The 23850-nt window shown below is 45.0% G+C and overlaps 1 protein-coding gene across 24 annotated transcripts in view; it reads left to right on the top strand.

The window, feature by feature from the left end:
• Positions 1-22579, top strand: part of SLC35D2 (solute carrier family 35 member D2) — a 63620-nt gene extending 41041 nt beyond the window's left edge. For 20 of the 24 annotated variants that reach the window (XR_012424947.1, XR_012424948.1, XR_012424950.1 and 17 more), the window contains 4 exons: positions 4348-4415; positions 19033-19111; positions 21214-21296; positions 21953-22579. Coding sequence is in view for 20 of the 24 variants with exons in the window: in XM_065530866.2 (XP_065386938.1) it covers positions 4348-4415; positions 19033-19111; positions 21214-21296; positions 21953-22052 (330 nt within the window). In the remaining 4 variants the exon portion in view is untranslated. The remainder of the gene's footprint in view (positions 1-4347; positions 4416-19032; positions 19112-21213; positions 21297-21952) is intronic. The other 4 variants (XR_012424949.1, XM_074017983.1, XM_045372886.3 and 1 more) reach the window with 1 other exon arrangement.
• The last annotated feature ends 1271 nt before the right edge of the window (positions 22580-23850 follow it).

Genomic DNA, 23850 nt, shown 5'->3' on the forward strand with positions numbered 1-23850 from the left:
TATTCCTGTCGTATAGGAAAAGCATCCAGGGCATCGTGCTTAAGTATCTTCCCAAGAATAGCAGGTGGTCAGTTCAGGCACTCTGGGCTCTAGAAACATCCTCCACTGTCATCTCATTTACTTTATTTGTATATGAAAAGTGTTCGCTTTCTCCTTCATGTGTGAAAAACATATCCCTCACTTATACAAAGTACCAGAGACCTAACATATTCTTTATGTTTATTTATTTTATTTTGTTTTTTTGAGACAGAGTCTCGCTCTGTCATCCAAGCTGGAGTGTAGTGGTGCGATCTTGGCTCACTGCAACTTCCATCTGCCAGATTCAAGCAATTCTTCTGCCTCAGCCTCCCGAGTAGCTGGGATTACAGGTGCCCACCACCATGCCCAGCTAATTTTTGTATTTTTAGTAGAGATGGGGTTTCACCATGTTGGCCAGGCCGGTCTTGAACTCCTGACCTCAGGTAATCCGCCTGCCTTGGCCTCCCAAAGTGCCAGGATTACAGGTGTGAGCCACTGCGTCCAACCCCAAAAGTTTGACTGTTTTTTTTTTTTTTTTTTTGAGATAGAGTTTTGCTCTTGTTGCCCAGGCTGGAGTGCAAGATCGCTTGGCTCATTGCAACCTCCGCCACCCAGGTTCAAGCGATTCTCCTGCCTTAGCCTCCCGAGTAGCTGAGATTATAAGCGCCCACCACCATGTCCGGCTAATTTTGTATTTTTAGTTGAGACGGGGTTTCACCATGTTGACCAGGCTGGTCTCAAACTCCTGACCTCATGATCTGCCCACCTTCCAAAGTGCTAGAATTACAGATGTGAGCCACTGCGCCAAGTTTAACTAGTTTTAAAAGTATTGTATGACGAGAGATGCCAAATATATGAGACACTCACTGTAATCTGCAAGAAAAAGCCATCAACTCCATAGGAAAAAAAAACAAAAACAAAAACAAAACAGTGACGTTTCCACTACTAACATTGAATCAGGGTAAATTTCTTCCCATTGGTCCCTTTTGACCATGGCGGAATTCATTTTAGATTGTAAACCAAATAAGAAAAAGAAATGAATTTATGTAATTAGGTGTGTTAGCCTGTAATATAAAATTGCTTTTTGTTTACCAAGTTTGGTTTGACTGTTCTGAAAGCTGATTAATGAATTAGAGCAAAATGTGAACTTCTCTTGTTAATGGAAAGAAATTCGATGAGTTATTTTTCCTAGTTAACTGGGACTAGGAGCGATGGAGAGGATCAGAGATTGTGGTAAACGTGTGTGTGTGACTCACTCCTCTGGGAATTCAAGCCCAGACTTTGGACTTACACAGTCAATAGATCTATTAATAGTGCCTCGATTCTATCTCTGATGAACAAAGTCAGAGGTGACAGCTTCTCTTGTTAACAAATTAGGCCCTTGGAAAATACTCAGCGGGTGAACTTTCTTCATTATTTGAATCACTGCAGTAGGTTCAAAGTACATCTAGTATATTACAGTTGACGAACAGGGATAAAGAATGGGACTTTTTTTTTTTCCCCTGATTGAAAAACCCTGAGTGCAAAGTGAAAAAGACTCATATTCCCACAGTAAATCTAAAGGAAGAAGGGCTTTATTGTTATTTACCTTTAATTATTTCTTTTTAAAAATAAATGTCATGCTACATTATTTTTAAAATGCCACTAATACAGTCTCATCATTATTAAGGAAATAAAACTAAAATCTATAAAAATTTAGGTTGGGTCTGGTCATGGTGGCTCACGCCAGTAATCCCTGTACTTTGGGAGGTTGAGGCGGGTGGATCTCGAGGTCAAGAGATCGAGACCATCCTGGCCACCATGGTGAAAACCCGTCTCTACTAGAAGTACAAAAATTAGCTGGGTGTGGTGGCGAGCACCTGTAGTCCCAGCTACTCGGGAGGCTGAGGCAGGAGAATTGCTTGAACCTGAGAGGTGGAGGTTGCAGTGAGCCGAGATGGTGCTGCTGCACTCTAGCCTGGTGACAGAGGGAGACTCTGTCTCAAAAAAAAAAAAAAAAAAGGTTGGTGAAGAATCTAAATATTTTTATGAGAGTCACAAAATAGCCCTCAATGGATTTTGTTGTATCAGGAACACATATATAGTTTTTATTTATTTCTTATTAATGGATGGATTGATTTTTTACTGTTTGCATAAATACTTTTAGCTCTTTGAGAAAATAGATGTTTTTCTACCCTTGGTTTGAAATTTAAAACTTACGTATTTCTCTTATTCCCAATTTTATTTTAATTTCAGACAGTAAGTGTTTCCCATGATTTTTGTGGTTTTGTTTTGTTTTGGTCTTTGACTGCCTTAAGCGTAAACTTTTCGGCTTTAATTCTCTTGGATGTTTTCTGCTCCTTTGATTAGCTTGGGGCTTGCTGGTAAGACAGATTTTTATTTATTATATTTTTCTTTCACAAGTACGCATTTAACAAAAAGTGTTAGGATGCAAGGAAACTGTCAAACATATACAGAAGGAGACAGAGTGATGTGGCAAACTCCACATATATGCCCATCAGCCAGTTTCAACAGTTAGGAACACTTAATGTGTGTCTTTTTTTGTTTGTTTGTTTTTGAGACAAGGTCTCACTGTGTTGCCCAGGCTGGAGTGTGCAGTGGTACCATCACGGCTCACTGCAGCCTCCATCTCCTGGGCTCAGGTGATCCTCCCACCTCAGCCTTCCCAGTAGCTGGGACCACAAGTGTGCACACCACCATGCCCAGCTAATTTTTGTAATGTGTATCTTTTTGATAAGTGAAGTGGGCAAAGCATTACTAATGAAACAGTGACAGTGAAATGTGACAAGATGGTCCCGATTGGAGAAGAGAATTCTACCTTAATTGTTTAAAAATTTGAACTATAAACTTAAAAGATTTCATTTTAAATACATAGAGTTTCTAAAACTTGTTAAACAAAGTATTGCTTACTAGAAAGTGAGTGGAACTTATATTTGATTCTATTTGATCCTGTTACGGGCAGTCTTCAGACACCTTCAAATTGTTTTTGGATACAAGTAGGAGACCAACCATGAAGAAAATACTCCTTCTTATTGTCTCCTCAGGAGGGTTAATTTAATTTTCTCAGCTAGGGATGAAATCCCCGGAGAGCAGAAATTGAGTCTTTTTTGTTTGTTCGTTTGAGGTGGAGTTTTGCTTTTGTTGCCCAGGCTGGAGTGCAATGGCATGACCTCGGCTCACTGCAACCTCTGCCTCCCGGGTTCAAGCGATTCTCCTGTCTCAGCCTCCATAGTAGCTGGGATTACAGGCCCCTGCCACTGTGCCTGGCTAATTTTTGTATTTTTCGTAGAGATAGGGTTTCACCATGTCAGCCAGGCTGGTCCCAAACTCCTGACCTCAGGTGATCCACCCGCCTCGGCCTCCCAAAGTGCTGGGATTACAGGTGTGAGCCACCGCACCTGGCCAGAAATGAAGTCTTAAACTTCTTTGTCTACCATCTCCTCCACCCCAATTACTTGATTGCTTTGTAAGTAGCAAATAATAGTTTATTTGTTCACAATACTTCCTAAGCATGTGCAAGTTCCTGAAAACAGTTTATGACCTTAAACTTTTCTTGCCTACATTATTAATTAAGAATAAACTTTTTGGCTGGGTTTGGTGGCTCATGCCTGTAATCCCAGTACTTTGGGAGGCCAAGGCAGGCAGATGACTTGAGCCCAGGAGTTTGAGACCAGCCTGGGCAACATGGCGAGACTCTGTCTCTACTTAAAAAAAAAAAAAAAAGCCAGACCAAAAAAAAAAAAAAAAAATAGCCAGGCATGGTGACCTGTGTGTATAGTCCCAGCTACTTAGGAGGCTGAGGTGGGAGGGCTGATTAATCCCAGGAAGTAGAGGCTGCAGTGAGCCGTGATCACACCTGGGTGACAGAGCAAGACCTGGTCTCAAAAAAGAAAGAAAAAAAGAGATAATCAACTTTCTTCTAAAATTATTTACAAAAAATAAACCCAATCTTGAATTTGGGACCACAAATTAAACTAGTAAAGGTGTGTAAAGTCAGTGAATCAATGATAGCCACAGCGATAATAGCAGTTGTGATTTTGTGCTGGCTGTCAGCACAGTCCTAAACAATTTCATTCAGTCCTTATATCCACCTTTTGAGGAAGGCTTTCCTTTTTTTAAATAATCTACATTTTGTAAAATGAATTTGAGATTCAGGGAAGAAAAGAGATTTGCCCAACGTCACCCAATTAGTATCACCTAGGATTTTTAGCATTATATTTTCTGTTTGGGAAGATGGTTCCTGTATCAAAACGCAGTTTAGTAAAACCAGTAAATTTAAACTGCAGTATCATTAACCTAATCATTACTTTTTTTCTTTTTTAATAATAGGCTACTGAATTCAACCAATGGAAGAATGTTCTGTTTATCCTACAGTTTCTTCTTTCCTGTTTTTTGGGGTAAGAAACCATAGATAAGTAGAAACACTGGTCGACAATATCTCTTGACAAGTCACATCAAGATATGCCTTCTGTCTATTCTGTCAGAATTCCTTTGTGTTTCTCTGACTTTCTCTGCAAAGTACCCCTGCAGCAAAGGAGGTGGCAGGGACCCAGGAGACCTGGAAACCCAGCCTGAAAGACCAGGAGCAAGCATACAACTCTTGTTTTTGAAAGTCATGCTAATGTCCTTTCTCCTCCAAAATACGATGTTGCCTATTGATTTCTGAAAGTTTGTCTGAAATGACGTTTCAAGCTCAATGCTGAGGACTTTTTTGTTTTTGTTTCTTAAGAGATGGAGTCTCACTGTGTTGCCCAGGCTGGACTCAAACTCCTGGGCTCAAGCAGTCTTCCTGCCTTCGCCTCCTGATCAGCTGGGACTCTGGGCTCCTGCCTCCAGGCCTGGCAGTGATATGTTTTTGTCTTTGTCACCATGTCGTTAGTTTTTCAAGATGCCTTCCTCACATAATGATGAGACTATGACAGCCTTTTCCTATAGTGCTACACCTGCTATATTCAGGAAAATTTTCAAAGAGAGATGTCCAGGCTGTTGTATGGTCCAACAGTTAGGCGTTTTTGTTCTTGAAATTTTCTTTCTTTTCTTTTTTTTTTTGGAGATGAAGTCTCGCTTTGTTGCCCAGGCTAGAGTGCAGTGTCGCGATCTTGGCTCACTGCAACCTCTGCATCCCAGGTTCAAGCAATTCTCCTGCCTCAGCCTCCCGAGTAGCTGGGCTTACAGGCATGCACCACAACGCTCGGCTAATTTTTTGTGTTTTTAGTAGAGATGGGGTTTCACTGTGTTAGCCAGTATGGTCTCGATCTCCTTACCTCGTGATCTGCCCGCCTCGGTCTCCCAAAGTGCTGGGATTACAGGCATGAGCCCTGGCGCCCGGCTCTGTTCTTGAAATTTTCTTTAGGTATATCTTCTTGTTAAGAGGCCATATAGTTTGTGTCTATTTCAATCTTCTAAGACTTGAAAATCCCTTTGCATGAATAGGTGATTCATGCAACCAGGAAATCATTAAAAAGGTATGAAAGAATAAATAGGGAGGCTGAGGCAGGTGGATCACCTGAGGTCAGGAGTTTCAGACCAGCCTGGCCAACATGGCATAACCCCATCTCTACTAAAAATACAAAAATTAGCTGGGTGTGGTGATGCACACCTGTTGTCCCAGCTACTTAGGAGTCTGAGGCAGAAGAATCACTTGAACCCAGGGGGTGGAGGTTGCAGTGAGCCAAGATCGTGTCACTCCAGCCTGGGTGACAGAGGAGACTCTATCTCAAAAAAAAAAAAAAAAAAAGAATTAATAGGGAACACCAGCTCCCCTCCATTCTTCCCTGCCTCCAGCACTGTTGTTTTCTTCTCCAGAGGCTACACTGTTGGAAATCTTGGGAGGATCCTTCCTGAGCGGGGTTCATTCCAATACAGGCCCTGGTGCCTTCTCCCATACTGAAGGGGCCCTTGAATTCCTATAGCAGGGAATCACTCATCAAATGATTTTTCCTGTGAAGGAAGATGCATTCCCTCTCCACCTGCCACACTTTTCATTCTGTGTAGGTGAACTAAGACAACTCATGACCTCTTGGATCAACACTCTTCCATTCTCAATCTCGATTTCAATTGCAGTGATGTAGTCACATGTAGTAAAAACATTTATGTATCTCTTCCATTCATTAGTTCTCTCTTTAGCTGTGTCTGATTTAATGTTTAACCTGTTGATGGAGTTTTTGATTTGAACAATTTTTTATTTTCTTTGTAAAAGTTCCACAGTTTTTTCCCAAGCGTGGCTGTTCATTTAGAAACACTCTCACTGGTGATCCTTGTGACTGTGCCTTTGACTTCTTTAAGTGTCACACACAGCTATTCTATATTCTGTATCTGACAATCCCAGCATCTGCAGCTCTTGAGAATTTAAGTATGTACTTTTTTGTTTCAGGTGATGTTCATTGTGGTTTGCTTTTTTCTGTCTTTGGTGACCTGTGATTGTAAGCATTTTGCTTAATTTTTTTTTTTTTTTTTTTTTGAGGTGGAGTCTCACTTTGTCCCCCAGGCTGGAGTCCAGTGGCATGATCTTGGCTCACTGCAACCTCCACCTCTTGTGTTCAAGTGATTCTCCTGCCTCAGCCTCCTGAGTAGCTGGGATTACAGGCGCCCACCACCACACCTGGCTAATTTTTGTATTTTTAGTAGAGACGGAGTTTCACCATGTTGGCCAGGCTGGTCTCGAACTCCTGACCTCAGGTGATCCTCCTGCCTCGGCCTCCCAAAGTGCTGGGATTACAGGCATGAGCCACCGCACCTGGCCCGTTTTGCTTAATCTTGATCAGCCCCGTGAGCTGAAATTGGGAATTTGAGACACTTTTCCACAGGGACAGGTTGTATTTGCTTCTGCTGGTAGCCAGGGGTTGCCCCAGACTTTGGTCCCTTCAGGCCTTTCGAGAGTCTGGGCTCAGTACCCCCTCCTCCCCCTAGAGTTTGGCCCCAAGCCAAACTTCTCTCCCATTCATGGAAAAATTGTCTTCCACAAAATCAGTTCCTGGTGCCAAAGAGGTTGGGGACCACTGCCTTAGAGCACTTAGCCATTGTTGGAAGCATAAGTTTAGTAAAATACCTGTAGTTTTCCCAGTTGTTGACTGAGAACATTTAACCTTGGAAAAAAAAAAAATCTAAGCCATGCTTGTGAGTCATCCTTTGTCAAACCATCTCTTATTTTCCTCTCTCATCGAAAAATAAGAAGTCAGCCCTTAGTACACAAACTTAGGCTAGCTCCTTTCCCTGGCTAAGCCCGTATTCCTCTGTGAACAGTAGAGCAGAGATTCGAAGTCTTCTCATGTCATTGTAAACTTGATGACATATTGGCGTTTTTGGTTTGTTTTTTGTTTTTAACATGCACTTTACTGTTTAACCATTCCATGAAGGAAATCAAGAATTTGACCCTCTGAGGTCAGCTGTCCTCAGTGGGTGAGGGCAGACAGCCTTGCTGTGAGCTGTCACTCTCCAGGGCTTGCCCATGAGAGGTTTGACCCCATCTGTCTACAATTCCATACTTTTTTTTTTTTTTTTGAGATGGAGTCTCGCTCTGTCGCCCAGGCTGGAGGGCAGTGGCGCAATCTTGGTTCACTGCAAACTCCACCTCCCGGGTTCACAGCATTCTCCTGCCTCAGCCTCCCGAGTAGCTGGGACTACAGGCACCGCCACCTCGCCCGGCTAATTTTTTTGTATTTTTTTTAGTAGAGACGGGGTTTCACTGTGTTAGCCAGGATGGTCTCGAACTCCTGACCTCGTGATCCGCCCGTCTCAGCCTCCCAAAGTGCTGGGATTGCAGGCGTGAGCCACCGCACCCGGCCAACATGAACTTTACCTTTAATGGTGAAGTTTTCAGTCTGAAATTGCACTGCGAGGAGACTTCCATTTTGGCATGGCGGCTTTTTCAGAATCCTGCTTTCTTGCAGTTTCTCAAAGTACGCTAGGATCTGATCATCTGCATCTCCATAGTGAGCTTCCCAGCACCTCCTTGGCTTTGGGCACTGCTGCTGGTTTCGGGCTGTCTCTTCTCTCCTGACCGATGCTAAGGGATGTCTTAAGGTAACACACACACCGCAACTCCAGACTCCACGTGAGCCCACTCAGCCTCTTACTTGCTTTCATCGCTTTCAGGTTTGCATTTCAGGCTTGCTTTTTTCAGCCACCAAACCTCTATTCTGAGTTGAAAATATAATTTAAAAATTATTACACTTTGAAATGTTTTGTTAAGAAGCCGATAGAAAGGTGAAAGGGCCAGTGCCAACCACAGTCCTGAAAGATACTGTAAACCAGCAGTCCCCAACCTTTTTGGCACCAGGGACTGGTTTCTTGGAAGACAATTTTTCCACGGCTGGAGGATGGGTAAGGATGGTTTTGGGATGAAACTGTTCTACCTCAGATCGTCAGGCATTGGATTCTCATAAGGAGCACACAACCTACTTCCCTCAAATGTGCAGTTCACAGTAGGGTTTGCGCTCCTATGAGAATCTAATGCCTCCTGATCTGACAGGAGGTGGGGCTCAGGTGGTCATGCTTGCTAACCTTTTGCTGTGCACCTCGGTTCCTAACAGGCTGTGGACTGGTACCAGTCCGCGGTCCAGGGCTTGGGGACCCCTGCTATAAACCAAAGAGTGTCTGAGACGGGTCTCAATCTATTTAGAGGTTCATTTTTCGAAGGTTGAGGATGCACTTGGGGAAAAAGAGACACAAGTCACAGTAGGATCTGTGGCCTGTGCTTTTTCCAAGGAGAATTTTGAGGACTTCAATATTTAAAGGGGAAAGGGTGGCAGGAGGGGCAGAGGGAAAGAAAAAAAAGGGAGGGAGGGTATGTCAGGAGGTGAGTGGTTACATTCTTGTAAGGTGAGTGAGTCCTACCTTCTTGCAAGATTTGGATTAGTGCTCACTGAATCCACATGTTACATGTGAAAGGAGAGGTCGAAGAACAATTACTCATTTGTCTGACTTTCAGCAAATCTGCATTTTACATAAGATAAAAGCAAGCATACAGGAGAAGGAGGCGGCAGCAATCACGCGTTTGTCTTGGAGTGGGCAGAGGGATGATTTCTAGTTCTGTCTTTGTCCAGTACCTGTTTAAGATAAGCTATTAATTTACGTCATCATGTGGGCGCGGTGGCTCAAGCCTGCAATCCCAGCACTTTGGGAGGCCGAGGTGGGTGGATCACTTGAGGTCGAGTTTGAGAACATCATGGCCAACATGGTGAAACCCTGTCTCTACTAAATATACAAAAATCAGCCAGGCGTGGTCGTGTGCCCCTGTAATCCAAGCTACTTGGGAGGCTGAGGCACGAGAATCTCTTGAACCCGGGAGGTGGAGGTTGCAGTGAGCCAAGCCTGTGCCATTACACTCTAGCCTGGGTGACAGTGCAAGACTCCGTCTAAAAAAAAAAAAAAAAAATCAGGGTGAAATTCAGCAGAACTCTGTTTTAGGGTGAAGATTTTGGGACCTGCAAGGAAATTCCTTGTGAGCAATTTGTGAGGGAGGCCACGTGGGGAGATACGTGGCCCTCTCTCTTTGCAGCTATCTATAGAGGAACAGAATAGAAGGCTTTCGTGTGACTCAGTTTCCAGACTTAACTTCTCCCTTTGGCCTCGTGAGTTTGGGGTTCTGAGATTTAATTTTCCTTTCACAACACTATCCTGAATGCCATAACCCCCAAAAGATCTAACTTCCAAAAATTATAATCCTGAAAGAGTAGAATCTCAAATGTTGAAATCCTGAAGGCTGAATTCTGGGGAAGGGATTGTGTATTTCGGTTGTATGCAGGATAGTTGCCTCATGTCAGGTGGATGCAACTAAATAACAAAATTACTTTGTTACTGTCTTCATTTGGAAACTTAAGTATGGTTTAAGACGATGCTGGGGGTGCCAAGTTGACAAGCAGGGGGAATTGTGGAGTTAATTTCAGGTATCAACTCGACTGGATTAAGGAGTACCTGGGAGCCCAGTGAAGCTTTATTTTAGTTGTGTGTGTGTGTGTGTACGTGGGTGTGGAAACCCACAGGAGATTGGCGTGCAAGTCTGAGTGGACCAGGTGGGGAGGATTTGCCCTCATGGTTGGCAGGCACCAGCCAATTGGCCATGGCGCGGAGAGATCAAATGCAGAAGAGGCAAATCCATCCCTCTTTGAAATCTGGGACAGACTTTTCTTCTGCTGCCTTGGACATCAGAACTCCCAGCTCACTGGCCTTGGGAATCCAGGGCTTCCACCAGCAGTCTGTGGTCAGGAGGCCTTTGGCCTTGGACTGAGAGTTACACCAAAGGCTTCCCTCGTTCTGAGGCCTTTGGACTTGGTCTAAGCCATGCTACTGGCATCTCAGGGTCTCCAGCTTGCAGATGGCCTGTCTTGGGAGTTTTTAGCCTCCATAATTGCGGGAGCCAATTCCCCTGATAAATTCCCTCTCATATATCTATACTTGTGTATTCTATTGGTTCTGTTCCTCTGGGGAACCCTGACTAATACAGATTCCTTTACTGAGGAAGCCAAATATCATTCCTTCCTACTGTATTCGTAACAACACAACAGAAGAGAGATCCAGGAAAATGTTCTCTCACAAACGGGCTATGAAAGATAGAAGTTTAAAAGCTAGTTATCATTGGTGCCGCGAAAGCAGAACATTGCTTAACTGCAATGGCTGAGCAGTTATCAAACTTGCAAATGGACAGCGTATGCTTACAAAGTCCGCGGACCACAGCCACTCTCCAGGCACCAGTGCAGGAGTGTTCTGAAGATCAGAGATGTGAAAATGCAGGGGAGAAATATAAGAAATCTAGACTGGACACAGTGGCTCATGCCTGTAGCTCTAACGCTTTGTTTGGGAGGCTGAGGTGGGAGGATCACTTGAGGCCAGGAGTTTGAGACCAGCCTGGGCGACATATGAGAACTCATTTCTACAGAAAAAAGTTAGGCAAATATGGTGGCATGTTCTTACAGTTCCAGCTACTCAGGAGGGTGAGGCAGGAGGATTGTTTGAGCCCAGGAGTTTGAGGCTGCAGTGTGCTATGATGGCACCACTGCACTCCAACCTGGGCAACAGAGGGAGAACCTGTCTCTAAAAAAGTATGTATATAAAAAAGTGTGTATTTATATATATATATAAGTGTATATGTGTATGTGTGTGTGTATATATGTAAATCTCTCCTGCCAAATTATTCAATGCTGTAGAATTTCTGTCCCTTAAAAGATATAAATAATGTCTTTTTTTTTTTTTTTTTTTTTTTTTTTTGAGATGGAGTCTCACTCTGCCCAGGCTGGAATGCAGTGACGTGATTTCATCTCACTGCAACCTCTGCCTCCTGGGTTCAAGCGATTCTCCTGCCTCAGCCTCCTGAGTGGCTGAGATTATAGGTTCCAGCCACCATGCCCAGCTAATTTTTGTATGTTTAGTAGAGGTGGAGTTTCACCATGTTGCCCAGGCTGGCACTCTGTGAGTTCTTAGGAGTGAGTTCTTCCCAGAGATGATGAGGATGAGGTTCCTTGGAATTCTTTGAAATCTGGAATTATAAGAGAATGATGTGCTCGGGTACCATTGTGGATGGTGGAAGGAATGCAAAAGTGGCCTGTGAATATTTGAACGTTTGTGTTGAGTTTCTATATTTGTTGGGGCAGGGAACAGTAATCAGTAACAAGGTGTAAACTAGGTCATTTGAGTTTTGTTTGTGACTGCCACAGTGTTGGGTAAGGCAGTTATTTTTGTGCTGTTTTTAGAACAGGAAGAAGAAACCTTTGAGCAGAGGTTCTGGTCCAGGAGTTTCTACTTGGGCACCTCCACCCTGGGGGCCCTAGAAGCAGCACACTCAGCCGGCCTGTGTTGTCTGAATAAATGTGCATCAGATGTATGTGCTGTTATGTTTCAAATGTACACTGATAATATCATGACTTCAAAATACAGAGCGGGCTGGGCACGGTGGCTCACACCTGTAATCCCAGCACTTTGGGAGGCTGAGGTGGGAGGATCACCTGAGCCCAGAAGGTAGAGACTGGGATCATCTGAGCCCAGTGAGTTGTGATTGTGCCACTGTACTCCAGCCTGAGTGACAGAGTGAGACCCTGTCTAAAAAATATATAGAATGGAAAAAAAGGTTACTAAGAATTCAGCCATACTTTTAAATATTGTTGCATTTTATTAATCTATGGATAATAAAACCAAAGCTAGTCATGTGGAGGTTGATATTTTCAGTATTAAAAGGGTTGTGGTTTCCCTTGTACTGAGTACTGAGTTAACGAAGGTTCTTTTAGTTCAGAGTCTTGGTTTTGGCCAAAGAACTATACAAGTGGTTTTTTGCATATAGAAATAGATTCTTTTAAAAAATGTAATATACTACTACTTTGAGCCCAGTGGTTCTATATTTGCCCTCTCTGGGGACATCTAGTGGGTATATTAAGAAGTGCAAGCTGGGAGTGGGGCTAATGCCTATAGTCCCAGCACTTTGGGAGGCTGGGGAGGGAGGATTGCTTGAGCCACAGAGTTCCAGACCAGCCTGGGCAAGACAGCAAGACTCTGTATCTAGAAAAATTTAAAAATTAGCCAGGTTTAGTGATGTGTACCTGTAGTTCCAGCTACCTGAGAGGCTGAGGTGGGAGGATTGCTTGAGCCTGGGAGGTGGAGGCTGCAGTGAATCATGATCACACCACTGCACTCCAGCCTGGACAAAAGAGTGAGACCCTGTCTTTAAAAAACAGAAAAGAAAAGAGAAGTGCAGCTCTTCGGTCTAGCCGCCTGTCTGTTGCTAAGGAGGATGGCTGCTCATTGAGGCTCACTCCAGAATGTTAGGGAGGGGTTCTCCTTCCTGGCGCAGCCCAGCTGGTGAGTGATGTCCTCGTCACCCACACTCATGATAGATGGTGCTGGGATCTTAGATCCGTGATGTCTTCTGATTCTGAATGCAGGCTGAGGTGGCTTCACTAAGATGGAGCCGGGTGTGATGGCACACTTCTCTAAGCCCAGCTACTTGGAAGACAGGCGGGAGGATCCCTTGAACCCAGGCATTCATGTCCAGCCTGGGTAATACAGGCAGACCTCGTCAAGAGATAAGGTTCCCCCCAACCCTTTTTTAAGAAAAAAAAAAAAAAAACGTAGGATGGAGAAAATGTTGCATGACTGGAACCCTGGAGTTGGAATTTTAAAGCAAAAGTGGAAATAAAGAACATCCATGCTGTCCTTGGTTGAAGGCTGCGCTGGTGCGTACGCGGCCTGCAGGAAGCTCCCCTCTTGCCCCTGCGTTGGGCGGGGCCCTGCGCTGTGCTCCTGCTGCTGCCAGCTGTCTCCTCTCAGCTGGGTCTGAGCGGCTCCGGGGCAGGTGCTGCGAATGGGATGGTCCCCTCGGACGGCCAGGGCCTGGCAGAGCAGGCACTCAGTGGCATCAGTTTGAGTTTTCAAATTTTTTCATTTTATGCATAAATAGGATTATTTATAGCTCCTGGGAATCTAAATTAATGTTAGATTTATTAAAATTATAACAATTTGAGAAACTTGGATTTTGTTTTGTTTTTTTTTTTTGAGACGGAGTCTCACTTTGTCCCCCAGGCTAAAGTACAGTGGTGCGATCCCGGCTCACTGCAACCTCTGCCTCTTGGGCTCAAGCGATTCTCCTGCCTCAGCCCCCCGAGTAGCTGAGACTACAGGTGCCCGCCACCACGCCTGGCTAATTTTTTTGTATTTTTAGTAGAGACAGGGTTTCACTGTGTTGGCCAGGATCGTCTCACTCTCTGCCTGCCTTGGCCTCCCAAAGTGCTGGGATTACAGGCGTGAGCCACCATGCCCGGCCGAAACTTAGATTTTTTTTCTTAAGCCTTAAAGTTCAACTTACAAATATTATTGCCTTATTTATAAGGCTAACAATTTTTCTATAAAAGAACATTTACTTTCATTATTTGATAAATGGTTTATTAACTCAAGTTTAACTGATTAAAATCCCCTAAACAATGTACTGTAAATCAGTTCCATTTACAGCTTAGTGAATTAAAATAATTTAAGCATTTTCAACTGCTTTTACAAATGGGAGCTGCCTACTTTTTCTTCAGCAATTCCAGCCCCTGAGGCCAATTAACAAAGCTAGTAGATTGCTTTTTGTACTTAAGCAACTGTTTGAAATCTAATAAACCAAATTTAGAAATGGGGTAAATCAGCTTCTTAAAAAACATTCAGGCCGGTTGCAGTGGCTCATGTCTGTAATCCCAGCACTTTGAGGGGCCGAGGCGGGCAGATCACGAGGTCAAGAGAGCGAGACCATTCTGGCCAACATGGTGAAACCCCGTCTCTACTAAAAGTACAAAAATTAGCTGGGTGTGGTGGCGCTCGCCTGTAGTCCCAGCTACTTGGGAGGCTGAGGCAGGAGAATTGCTTGAACCTGGGAGGCAGAGGTTGCAGTGAGCCGAGATCACGCCACTGCACTCCAGGCTGGCCACAGAGTGAGACTCCGTCTCAAAAAAAAAAAAAAAAAAAATTCAAATTCTGATGAGACTTCAACACTCTTCTTTCAAATTAAAATTGCAAGTCTAACATCAATTATATATTTCTTTTTTTTTTTTTTTTTTGAGTCGGAGTCCCGCTCTGTCGCCCAGGCTAGAGTACAGTGGCCGGATCTCAGCTCACTGCAAGCTCCGCCTCCCGGGTTCACGCCATTCTCCTGCCTCAGCCTCCCGAGTAGCTGGGACTACAGGTGCCCGCCACCACGCCCGGCTAGTTTTTTGTATTTTTAGTAGAGACGGGGTTTCACCGTGTTAGCCAGGATGGTCTCGATCTCCTGACCTCGTGATCCGCCCGTCTCGGCCTCCCAAAGTGCTGGGATTACAGGCTTGAGCCACCGCGCCCGGCCAATTATATATTTCAAATTAGAACCAAGAGTTTCTTTAACTTTTCAAATTGTTTTAATTACAATGCACACAGTATTCCAAAGATTACAAAATTTAAGTTTGAAATTAAGTTTATTCTTCAACTTGTAAAGCTTGATATTCTGATTTTTTCCCTCTACCACCTTTAGTAATAAACACACTCAGGCCAACAGAGGTTATCATGTTGAAGGTCTGTGACCGTGATCTCCACCAGAGATTTAGCCTAGCACCAAGACCGAGTGTTAAATTCTAGCAGGATTCTAGAATTCAGTCAATTCTGTGCTTACCCAAGTGCAGGTGCACTGAGCCCTTTGCTAGAGTTGAGTTTGCTTCTGTCAATGGGGAATCCAAGCTCCTGCCTTCAACCTGGGACTGATTAATTAATTAATTAATTGAGACGGAGTCTCGCCCTGTCACCCAGGCTGGAGTGCAGTGGTATGATCTCAGCTCCGCCTCCCGGGTTCAAGCAATTCTGCTGCCTCATCCTCCCGAGTAGCTGGGACTACAGGCATGTGCCGCCACGCCCGGCTAATTTTCGTATTTTTAGTAGAGAGAGGGTTTCACCATGTTGGCCAGGCTGGTCTGGAACTCCTGACCTCAGGCGATTCACCCACCTCTGCCTCCTAAAGTGCTGGGATTATGGGCATGAGCGACCGTGTCCAGCCTGACCTGGGATTTAGCTTTTCACATCTCACCCACCTTGTGCTCTCCCTGTACCTTCCGTGTTTCTTTCTCAGCCGGTTTGTATTCCCTTTCAACATTTCATCATCTGATCTGAGTTGCAGCTTAGGTGAGGTTGCAGCTAATTTCCATCACGGCTTGACTGGAATTAGCTCACTTCTTTACCTGACTGGATTGGGCATTCTTTTTTTTGGTTTTGTTTTGTTTTGTTTTGTTTTTAAATTTATTTATTATTATTATACTTTAAGTTGTAGGGTACATGTGCATAACGTGCAGGTTTGTTACATATGTATACTTGTGCCATGTTGCTGTGCTGCACCCATCAACTCGTCATTTACATCAGGTATAACTCCCAATGCAATCCCTCCCCCCTCCCCCCTCCCCATGATAGGCCCCTGTGTGTGATGTTCCCCTTCCTGAGTCCGAGTGATCTCATTGTTCAGTTCCCACCTATGAGTGAGAACATGCGGTGTTTGGTTTTCTGTTCTTGTGATAGTTTGCTAAGAATGATGGATTCCAGCTGCATCCAAGTCCCTACAAAGGACTCAAACTCATCCTTTTTTATGGCTGCATAGTATTCCATGGTGTATATGTGCCACATTTTCTTAATCCAATCTGTCACTGATGGACATTTGGGTTGATTCCAAGTCTTTGCTATTGTGAATAGTGCTGCAATAAACATACGTGTGCATGTGTCTTTATAGCAGCATAATTTATAATCCTTTGGGTATATACCCAGTAATGGGATGGCTGGGTCATATGGTACATCTAGTTCTAGATCCTTGAGGAATCGCCATACTGTTTTCCATAATGGTTGAACTAGTTTACAATCCCACCAACAGTGTAAAAGTGTTCCTATTTCTCCACATCCTCTCCAGCACCTGTTGTTTCCTGACTTTTTAATGATTGCCATTCTAACTGGTGTGAGATGGTATCTCATTGTGGTTTTGATTTGCATTTCTCTGATGGCCAGTGATGATGAGCATTTTTTCATGTGTCTGTTGGCTGTATGAATGTCTTCGAGAAATGTCTGTTCATATCCTTTGCCCACTTTTTGATGGGGTTGTTTGTTTTTTTCTTGTAAATTTGTTTGAGTTCTTTGTAGGTTCTGGATATTAGCCCTTTGTCAGATGAGTAGATTGCAAAAATTTTCTCCCATTCTGTAGGTTGCCTGTTCACTCTGATGGTAGTTTCTTTTGCTGTGCAGAAGCTCTTTAGTTTAATGAGATCCCATTTGTCAATTTTGGCTTTTGCTGCCGTTGCTTTTGGTGTTTTAGACATGAAGTCTTTGCCCATGCCTATGTCCTGAATGGTACTACCTAGGTTTTCCTCTAGGATTTTTATGGTATTAGGTCTAACATTTAAGTCTCTAATCCATCTTGAATTAATTTTCGTATAAGGAGTAAGGAAAGGATCCAGTTTCAGCTTTCTACTTATGGCTAGCCAATTTTCCCAGCACCATTTATTAAATAGGGAATCCTTTCCCCATTTCTTGTTTCTCTCAGGTTTGTCAAAGATCAAATGGCTGTAGATGTGTGGTATTATTTCTGAGGACTCTGTTCTGTTCCATTGGTCTATATCTCTGTTTTGGTACCAGTACCATGCTGTTTTGGTTACTGTAGCCTTGTAGTATAGTTTGAAGTCAGGTAGCGTGATGCCTCCAGCTTTGTTCTTTTGACTTAGGATTGTCTTGGAGATGCGGGCTCTTTTTTGGTTCCATATGAACTTTAAAGCAGTTTTTTCCAATTCTGTGAAGAAACTCATTGGTAGCTTGATGGGGATGGCATTGAATCTATAAATTACCTTGGGCAGTATGGCCATTTTCATGATATTGATTCTTCCTATCCATGAGCATGGTATGTTCTTGAGACGGAGTCTCACTTTGTCGCCCAGGCTGGAGAGCACTGGCCGGATCTCAGCTCACTGCAAGCTCCGCCTCCCGGGTTCACGCCATTCTCCTGCCTCAGCTTCCTGAGTAGCTGGGACTACAGGCGCCGCCACCTCGCCCGGCTAATTTTTTGTATTTTTAGTAGAGACGGGGTTTCACCGTGTTAGCCAGGATGGTCTCGATCTCCTGACCTCGTGATCCGCCCGCCTTGGCCTCCCAAAGTGCTGGGATTACAGGCATGAGCCACCGCGCCCGGCCGGATTTGGCATTCTTTACCTGTGTATGTGTTTTCTTGTTGCGTGCTCGTTCACAAGGCTGTATCATTTTATTGGCAAGTAAGTATCAATACCTACGGTCATGTTAAGTGCCTGAGTTAACTTTGGTAACAGGTACAGTAGCCTTATCCACACGTGGCATCTGTTTCAATCTCCTCTGTCTGAAGGCAGCAATCGCTCAGCTGATTTTCTCTTCCGACACCAGGGGTCCTCCTCTCTGGCTGCAGGTCAGAATCACCTGAGGATCTTTCATCTCGTGCGTGGTCAGGGCCCCACCTCAAACCATGTGAAGCAGAACCTCTGCCAGGCATCGTTCATTGTGTGTTGGAAGTGCAGCAGGCAGACTGGGCATGGTGGCTCACGCCTGTAATCCTAGCATTTTGGGAGGCCAAGGCGGGCGGATTGCCTGAGCTCAGGAGTTCAAGACCAGCCTGGGCAACACAGTGAAACCCCGTCTCTACTAAAATACAAAAAAAAATTAGCTGGGCATGGCAGCATGAGCCTGTAGGCCCAGTTCCTCGGAAGGCTGAGGCAGGAGAATTGCTGGAACCTAGGGGTGGAGGTTGCAGTGAGCCGAGATTGCGCCACTGCACTCCAGCCTGGTCGACAGAGTGAGACTCCGTCCCTACCAAAACAAACAAACAAAAAAAGGTGCAACAGGTGATTCTGATGCACAGAGGATTAAAAACTCAAAGTCGGCCGGGCGCGGTGGCTCACACCTGTAATCCCAGCACTTTGGGAGGCCAAGGCGGGTGGATCACCTGAGGTTAGGAGATCCAGACCATCCTGGCTAACCCGGTGAAACCCTGTCTCTACTAAAAATACAAAAAAATTAGCCGGGCGCGGTGGTGGGCGCCTGTAGTCCCAGCTACTCGGGAGGCTGAGGCAGGAGAATGGCGTGAACCCAGAAGGCGGAGCTTGCAGTGAGCTCAGATCGCGCCACTGCACTCCAGCCTGGGCGACAGAGCGAGACTCCGTCTCAAAAAAAAAAAAAAACAAAAAACAAAAACAAAACTCAAAGTCTTAACTTCATTTAACATGCTGATAAATGAGAGATTTCAGGTCATTAAACCTTGTTCTCCTTACTCCCAGGTTGTGGAAACATTCAGGGGAAATGTACAGAGAAAATGAGAAGGATACCTTAAGTAGAAGGTTTAGCTAATTCACAGCTGGACCATTTTCCTGTCATAAGACCAATAGCAAGATATCTTAAGGTGTGGGTTACACAACCTTTATGATATGTGTTTCTTTTTTCTTTGCCTTAAAGTGCTTGTGTGGGGGCCACTGCTGGCCTTAACCTATTTATTATTCCCCAGCGTAGTGAGACGCACACTCTGTGTCTGCTTCCTTGTCGCAGGTTTCTGCTGATGTACTCCACGGTTCTGTGCAGCTATTACAATTCAGCCTTGACGACAGCAGTGGTTGGAGCCATCAAGGTGAGTGGATGGAGCCTTGGAAGGAACAACTGAGTCAAGGAATGGACTGTGAATCCAGATTTTCCGCTGGAGGCCGGATTAGATTTTGTTGGTTGTGGTGGTGGTGGTGTAAGAATGAGGGCTGTGACCTTTTCAGCTGGGCCTGTGTGATCCCATCTTACTTCTTTTTCTTTTTTGAGACAGAGTCTCGTTCTGTCATCCAGGCTGGAGTGCAGTGGTGCAATCTTGGCTCACTGCACCCACCTCCCAGGTTCAAGCAGTTCTCCTGCCTCAGCCTCCCGAGTAGCTGGGATTACAGGCACCCACCATCACAGCTGGCTAATTTTTTATATTTTTGGTGGAGACTGGGTTTCACCTTGTTGGCCAGGCTGGTCTTGAACTCCTGACCTCGTGATCCACCCATCTCAGCCTCCCAAAGTGCTGGGATTACAGGTGTGAGCCACTGAGCCCGGCCCCATCTTACTTCTTCTAATCTACTACATGGAATAGAGGGACAGATTGCTAATTTATAAAGGAGAGACAAATTACAACTTTTAAGTTGGGGGTGGCTTGGAGGGGTGGGTCTGGGAAAATGAAGTAAAAAGCTAAAACAAAACAAAACAAAACCCAGGTATCAATGATGAGTAAGACACCTTGTGATCCATAATTTGGTTTTCTGGGAGAACCTGCCCACTGAGAAGTGGAGCCCTTGTGGAGGTGCGTGCTGTGTGGTGAGGTCGGTGAGCTGTGGAGGTGCGTGTTGTGTGGTGAGGTCGGTGAGCTTGTGGGCTGGTGTGTGGTGAGGTCGGTGAGCTTGTGGGCTGGTGCATGGGTGTGTGTGTGGATGCATCTGAATAAACACACGCACGTGAATGAATAGCGGGAGAGGTGTTCTAGATTCTATTCCGTAATTGCGTCGTTTTTCTATTCGCATGAAGTCCTAGAGTGTTTGAAAACACTGCCTGCTTCAAGAATTCACCTGTCCCTTGGCTGCCCAGAGGTCTCCTAGAATGCACTGGGCAGAGCATGGCCTGGAATTTATTGACTGTCTCCGCTCTACTCAAATTTACGATCAAGACAATTAACTCACTACTTGGCCCTGGTGTGCCCACAGATTGCAGTGTAGTGTCCAGTGCACAATCTGCAGTGCCCAGGGTTGAAAAAAAAAAAAAAAAGAAAGAAAAACAGGCCAGGCACAGTGGCTCATGCCTGTAATCCCAGGACTTCAAGAGGCCGAGGCAGGCAGATCACCTGAGGTCAGGAATTAGAGACCAGCCTGGCCAATATGTCAAAACCCCATCTCTACTAAAAATACAAAAATGAGCCAGGTGTGGTGGTGAGTACCCTGTAGTCCCAGCTACTTGGGAGGCTGGACTGGAGAATCTCTTGAACCTGGGAGGCAAAGATTGCAGTGAACCGAGATTGTGCCACTGCACTCCAGCCTGGGCAACACAGCGAGACTCTGTCTAAAAAAAAAAAAAAAGAAAAAGAAAAAGAAAAAAACCCTGGAAAACCTCACTACCCAATGATAGTAAAGAGTTAGGATCTGGCAAGCTGATGATAGCCCCACTCTTCCTCTTTTGCCTGCATGCCAACTGGAACAGGGGAGAGAATAACGCAATTTTCTGTTGTTATCAGACCATAATTTACTGCATTCATTTAGTAAGCCCCATATGTAATGGCTTATTTATTTTTCTGAGGCAGGGTCTTGCTCTGTTGCCCAGGCTGGAGTACAGTGGCATGTAGCTCAGTGCAGCCTTGACTTCCTGGGCTCAAGCAGTCCTCCCACTTCAGTCCCTGTGGGATTACAGGCATGTGCCACCATGTCCGGCTACTTTCAAAAAATTTTTGGTAGAGATGGGATCTCACTATGTTGCCCCCACTGGTCTTAAACTCCTGGGCTCAAGTGATCCTTTGACTTTGGCCTCCCGGAGTATTGGGATTACAGGCGTGAACCATCATTCCTGGCCTGTAATGGTTTTTTATTTTTTTCAGCCCCCTGTGAATATTCCTGTGTACAAGTCTCTTTGCAAAGTAACTAAAATGTCTAGTTTCAGGTTTTACTATTTATATTTTCCCCTAAACATTTTACTTTTAAAATGACGAATCCTCTTTTTCTGCAGAATGTATCCGTTGCCTACATTGGGATGTTAATCGGTGGAGACTACATTTTCTCTTTGTTAAACTTTGTAGGATTAAATATTTGGTGAGTGGGAATTTTTAATGGACTCGCTTTGGGAAAACAAGAACCTTGAACAGTTCGATTAATATGTAATAAGCAAAAGAGCCTAGAGAAGTCTTTCATGTTAAGCCAGGAGGCGTTTTGACATTCTGATTTCTACGATAATTTTACTTCATCCCTGGGTTCATCCTCATGCAGATCCATGGGGACATGTGTGATGACAGTTTGCGGGGCTGGGATCGGAATTTAACTCACCTGTCTTCCTCACAGAAGGCCCCTGCGTTCTCTGCCCTCCTGTGAAGTGGAGGGTGTTACTTTTGTGACCACTAGGCTCGGCAAGCAGGGGGTGTGGACTAACCCAGCTTTGAAAGGCATTTGGGGTCTCAGCAGTGGGATACTATTTAAGGCTAAGGGTATGTAGTTTATTCAGTAAAAACCAAGTGCTTATTTTCTCTCTGAGGTTCTGCCTTAGATTTGATGACTCTTTTTCTGCCTCCAAAGGCTTGTAAATAAGAGGGGACATTCTCATCAAGCAATCCACAAACTTGAGGAGAAACACAGATATTGGAATAATTCCCTCCGCATGAAGCAGGCTGTATTGATAGAAACGCCAGCAACGGCTGCTGGAGCCCCTGGGAAATTCCCCGTCATTTATTTTCACTTTTTTTTTCTCCTTTCAGCATGGCAGGGGGCTTGAGATACTCCTTTTTAACACTGAGCAGCCAGTTAAAACCAAAACCTGTGGATGAAGAAAACATCCGTTTGGATTTGAAGAGCTAGAGTCTGTGGCAGGATTGGAGACTGACTTGTGACTGGGGGCTGGGGGGCATTCCCAGTGGGAATGTGAAGCCAGAGGTTTCAGATTCGTGACATCCACCCCCTGGGCAAGCAAGAGCATCTGCAAAATGCAAAGAGAACTACCTCATATGCATGCACGATGAGCCAATGGCAGTCCCGAGAAATGTACTTGGGCCACGCCTTACCGGTGGAAAGCAAATCTTTTCAAAATAAGCCACTGGGACTCGGTAGGTGGAGCCCCAGCTGCTCTTCGAGGGACCTGCGGGGCCTTCGTGGCATCTCTGTGCCATGTGCTGGCAGGAGGTTGATGTGATGGTGACTGTTTTCTGATCAACACCTTGGCCGTGATTCGCAAGGTCCCAGCCAAAGCAAAGGGCTGGTGGTTTCAGTTTAGACAGACATGTCTTTATTCTAATAAAATTAGTTCACTGCCAGTAATTTGTTAGCTTTGATGAAAGCTATGTTGCTATCTTTTCCTAATCATCAAAGTAAATAAAAAATCATTTCTATGTATGCCTCATCATGTGGTATTATTGGAGGCAGAAAACGGTGTCCGTCATTCACAATGTAGCAGAATGTGTCACCTTGAAGGGACAATTCCAAACTCCTTTATGACTGGAGGTTGGGGAAAGCTACAAAGTAACTCAATAGGGAAAAAAATACTCAGGCTTTATCCTGTTTTTTTTTGTTTTGTTTTTTGTTTTTTTTTTTGAGACAGAATCTCATTCTATCCCCCAGGCTGGAGTGCAGTGGCGCAATCTCGACTCACTGCAGCCTCTGCCACCTGGGTTCAGGTGATTCTCTTGCTTCAGCCTCCCGAGTAGCTGGGATTACAGGCATCTGCCACCACGTCCTGCTGATTTTTGTACTTTTAGTAGAGACGAGGTTTGGCCGTCATGTTGGCCAGGCTAGTCTTGAACTCCTGACCTCAGGTGATCTGCCCACCTTGGCCTCCTAAAGTGCTGGGATCACAGGCGTGAGCCACTGCGCCCGGCCAGTCCTGTTAGCATTTAAGCACTGACCTGTTTGTTTCTTCTCATCTCCCTCCAGGTTTGTTCAGGAGCTTTTACCAAAGGTGCATTTCCTCACATGCTCACCTACCTCCAATGCCTGGTGTACGGGAAGGAAGCCCGAATGGATAGGGTGCCTTTTCCCGCCCTGTGTGGAAATGGGTGTCCCCACTGGAATTGGGAGTGCAGGGTAGAGCCCCAGTCTGGGAGTCAGGAGCCAGACTAACTAATCTTGTCTCTACTACTAAATTTGGAGACCTTTCCTGTCACTTTGCCTGTCGTGGCCTCTAGTATTTTAATCTGTAAAATTCAACTAGATCTCTCAATCCTTGCGAGTGGCAACTTTCTGAGTTTTGAGAAGCTGCGCCAGATCTGGAGCAGGCCAGCACAGGAAGGGATCACTGTGTGGATTTTTGTGTGGCCGGGTGCGGTGGCTCACGCCTGTAATCCCAGCACTTTGGGAGGCTGAGGTGGGAAAATCGCTTAGGCCCGGGAGTCTGAGACCAGCCCAGGCAACATGGTGAAACACCATCTCTTCAAAACAAAATTAGCCAGGCGTGGTGGCGCGCACCTCTGATCCCAGCTATGGGGGAGGCTGAGGTGGGAGGATTGCTTGAGCCTGGGAGGTTGAGGCTGCTGTGAGCTGTGATTACGCCACTGCACTCCAGCCTCAGTGACAGGGCGAGACCTTGTCTCAAAAAATTTTTTAAAAAAATTGTGGTAAAGTATACGACAGAATTTACCATCCTAACCATTTTTAAGTGTATACA

This window comes from Macaca fascicularis, chromosome 15 (assembly GCF_037993035.2).
Source record: "Macaca fascicularis isolate 582-1 chromosome 15, T2T-MFA8v1.1".
NCBI lineage: Eukaryota > Metazoa > Chordata > Mammalia > Primates > Cercopithecidae > Macaca > Macaca fascicularis.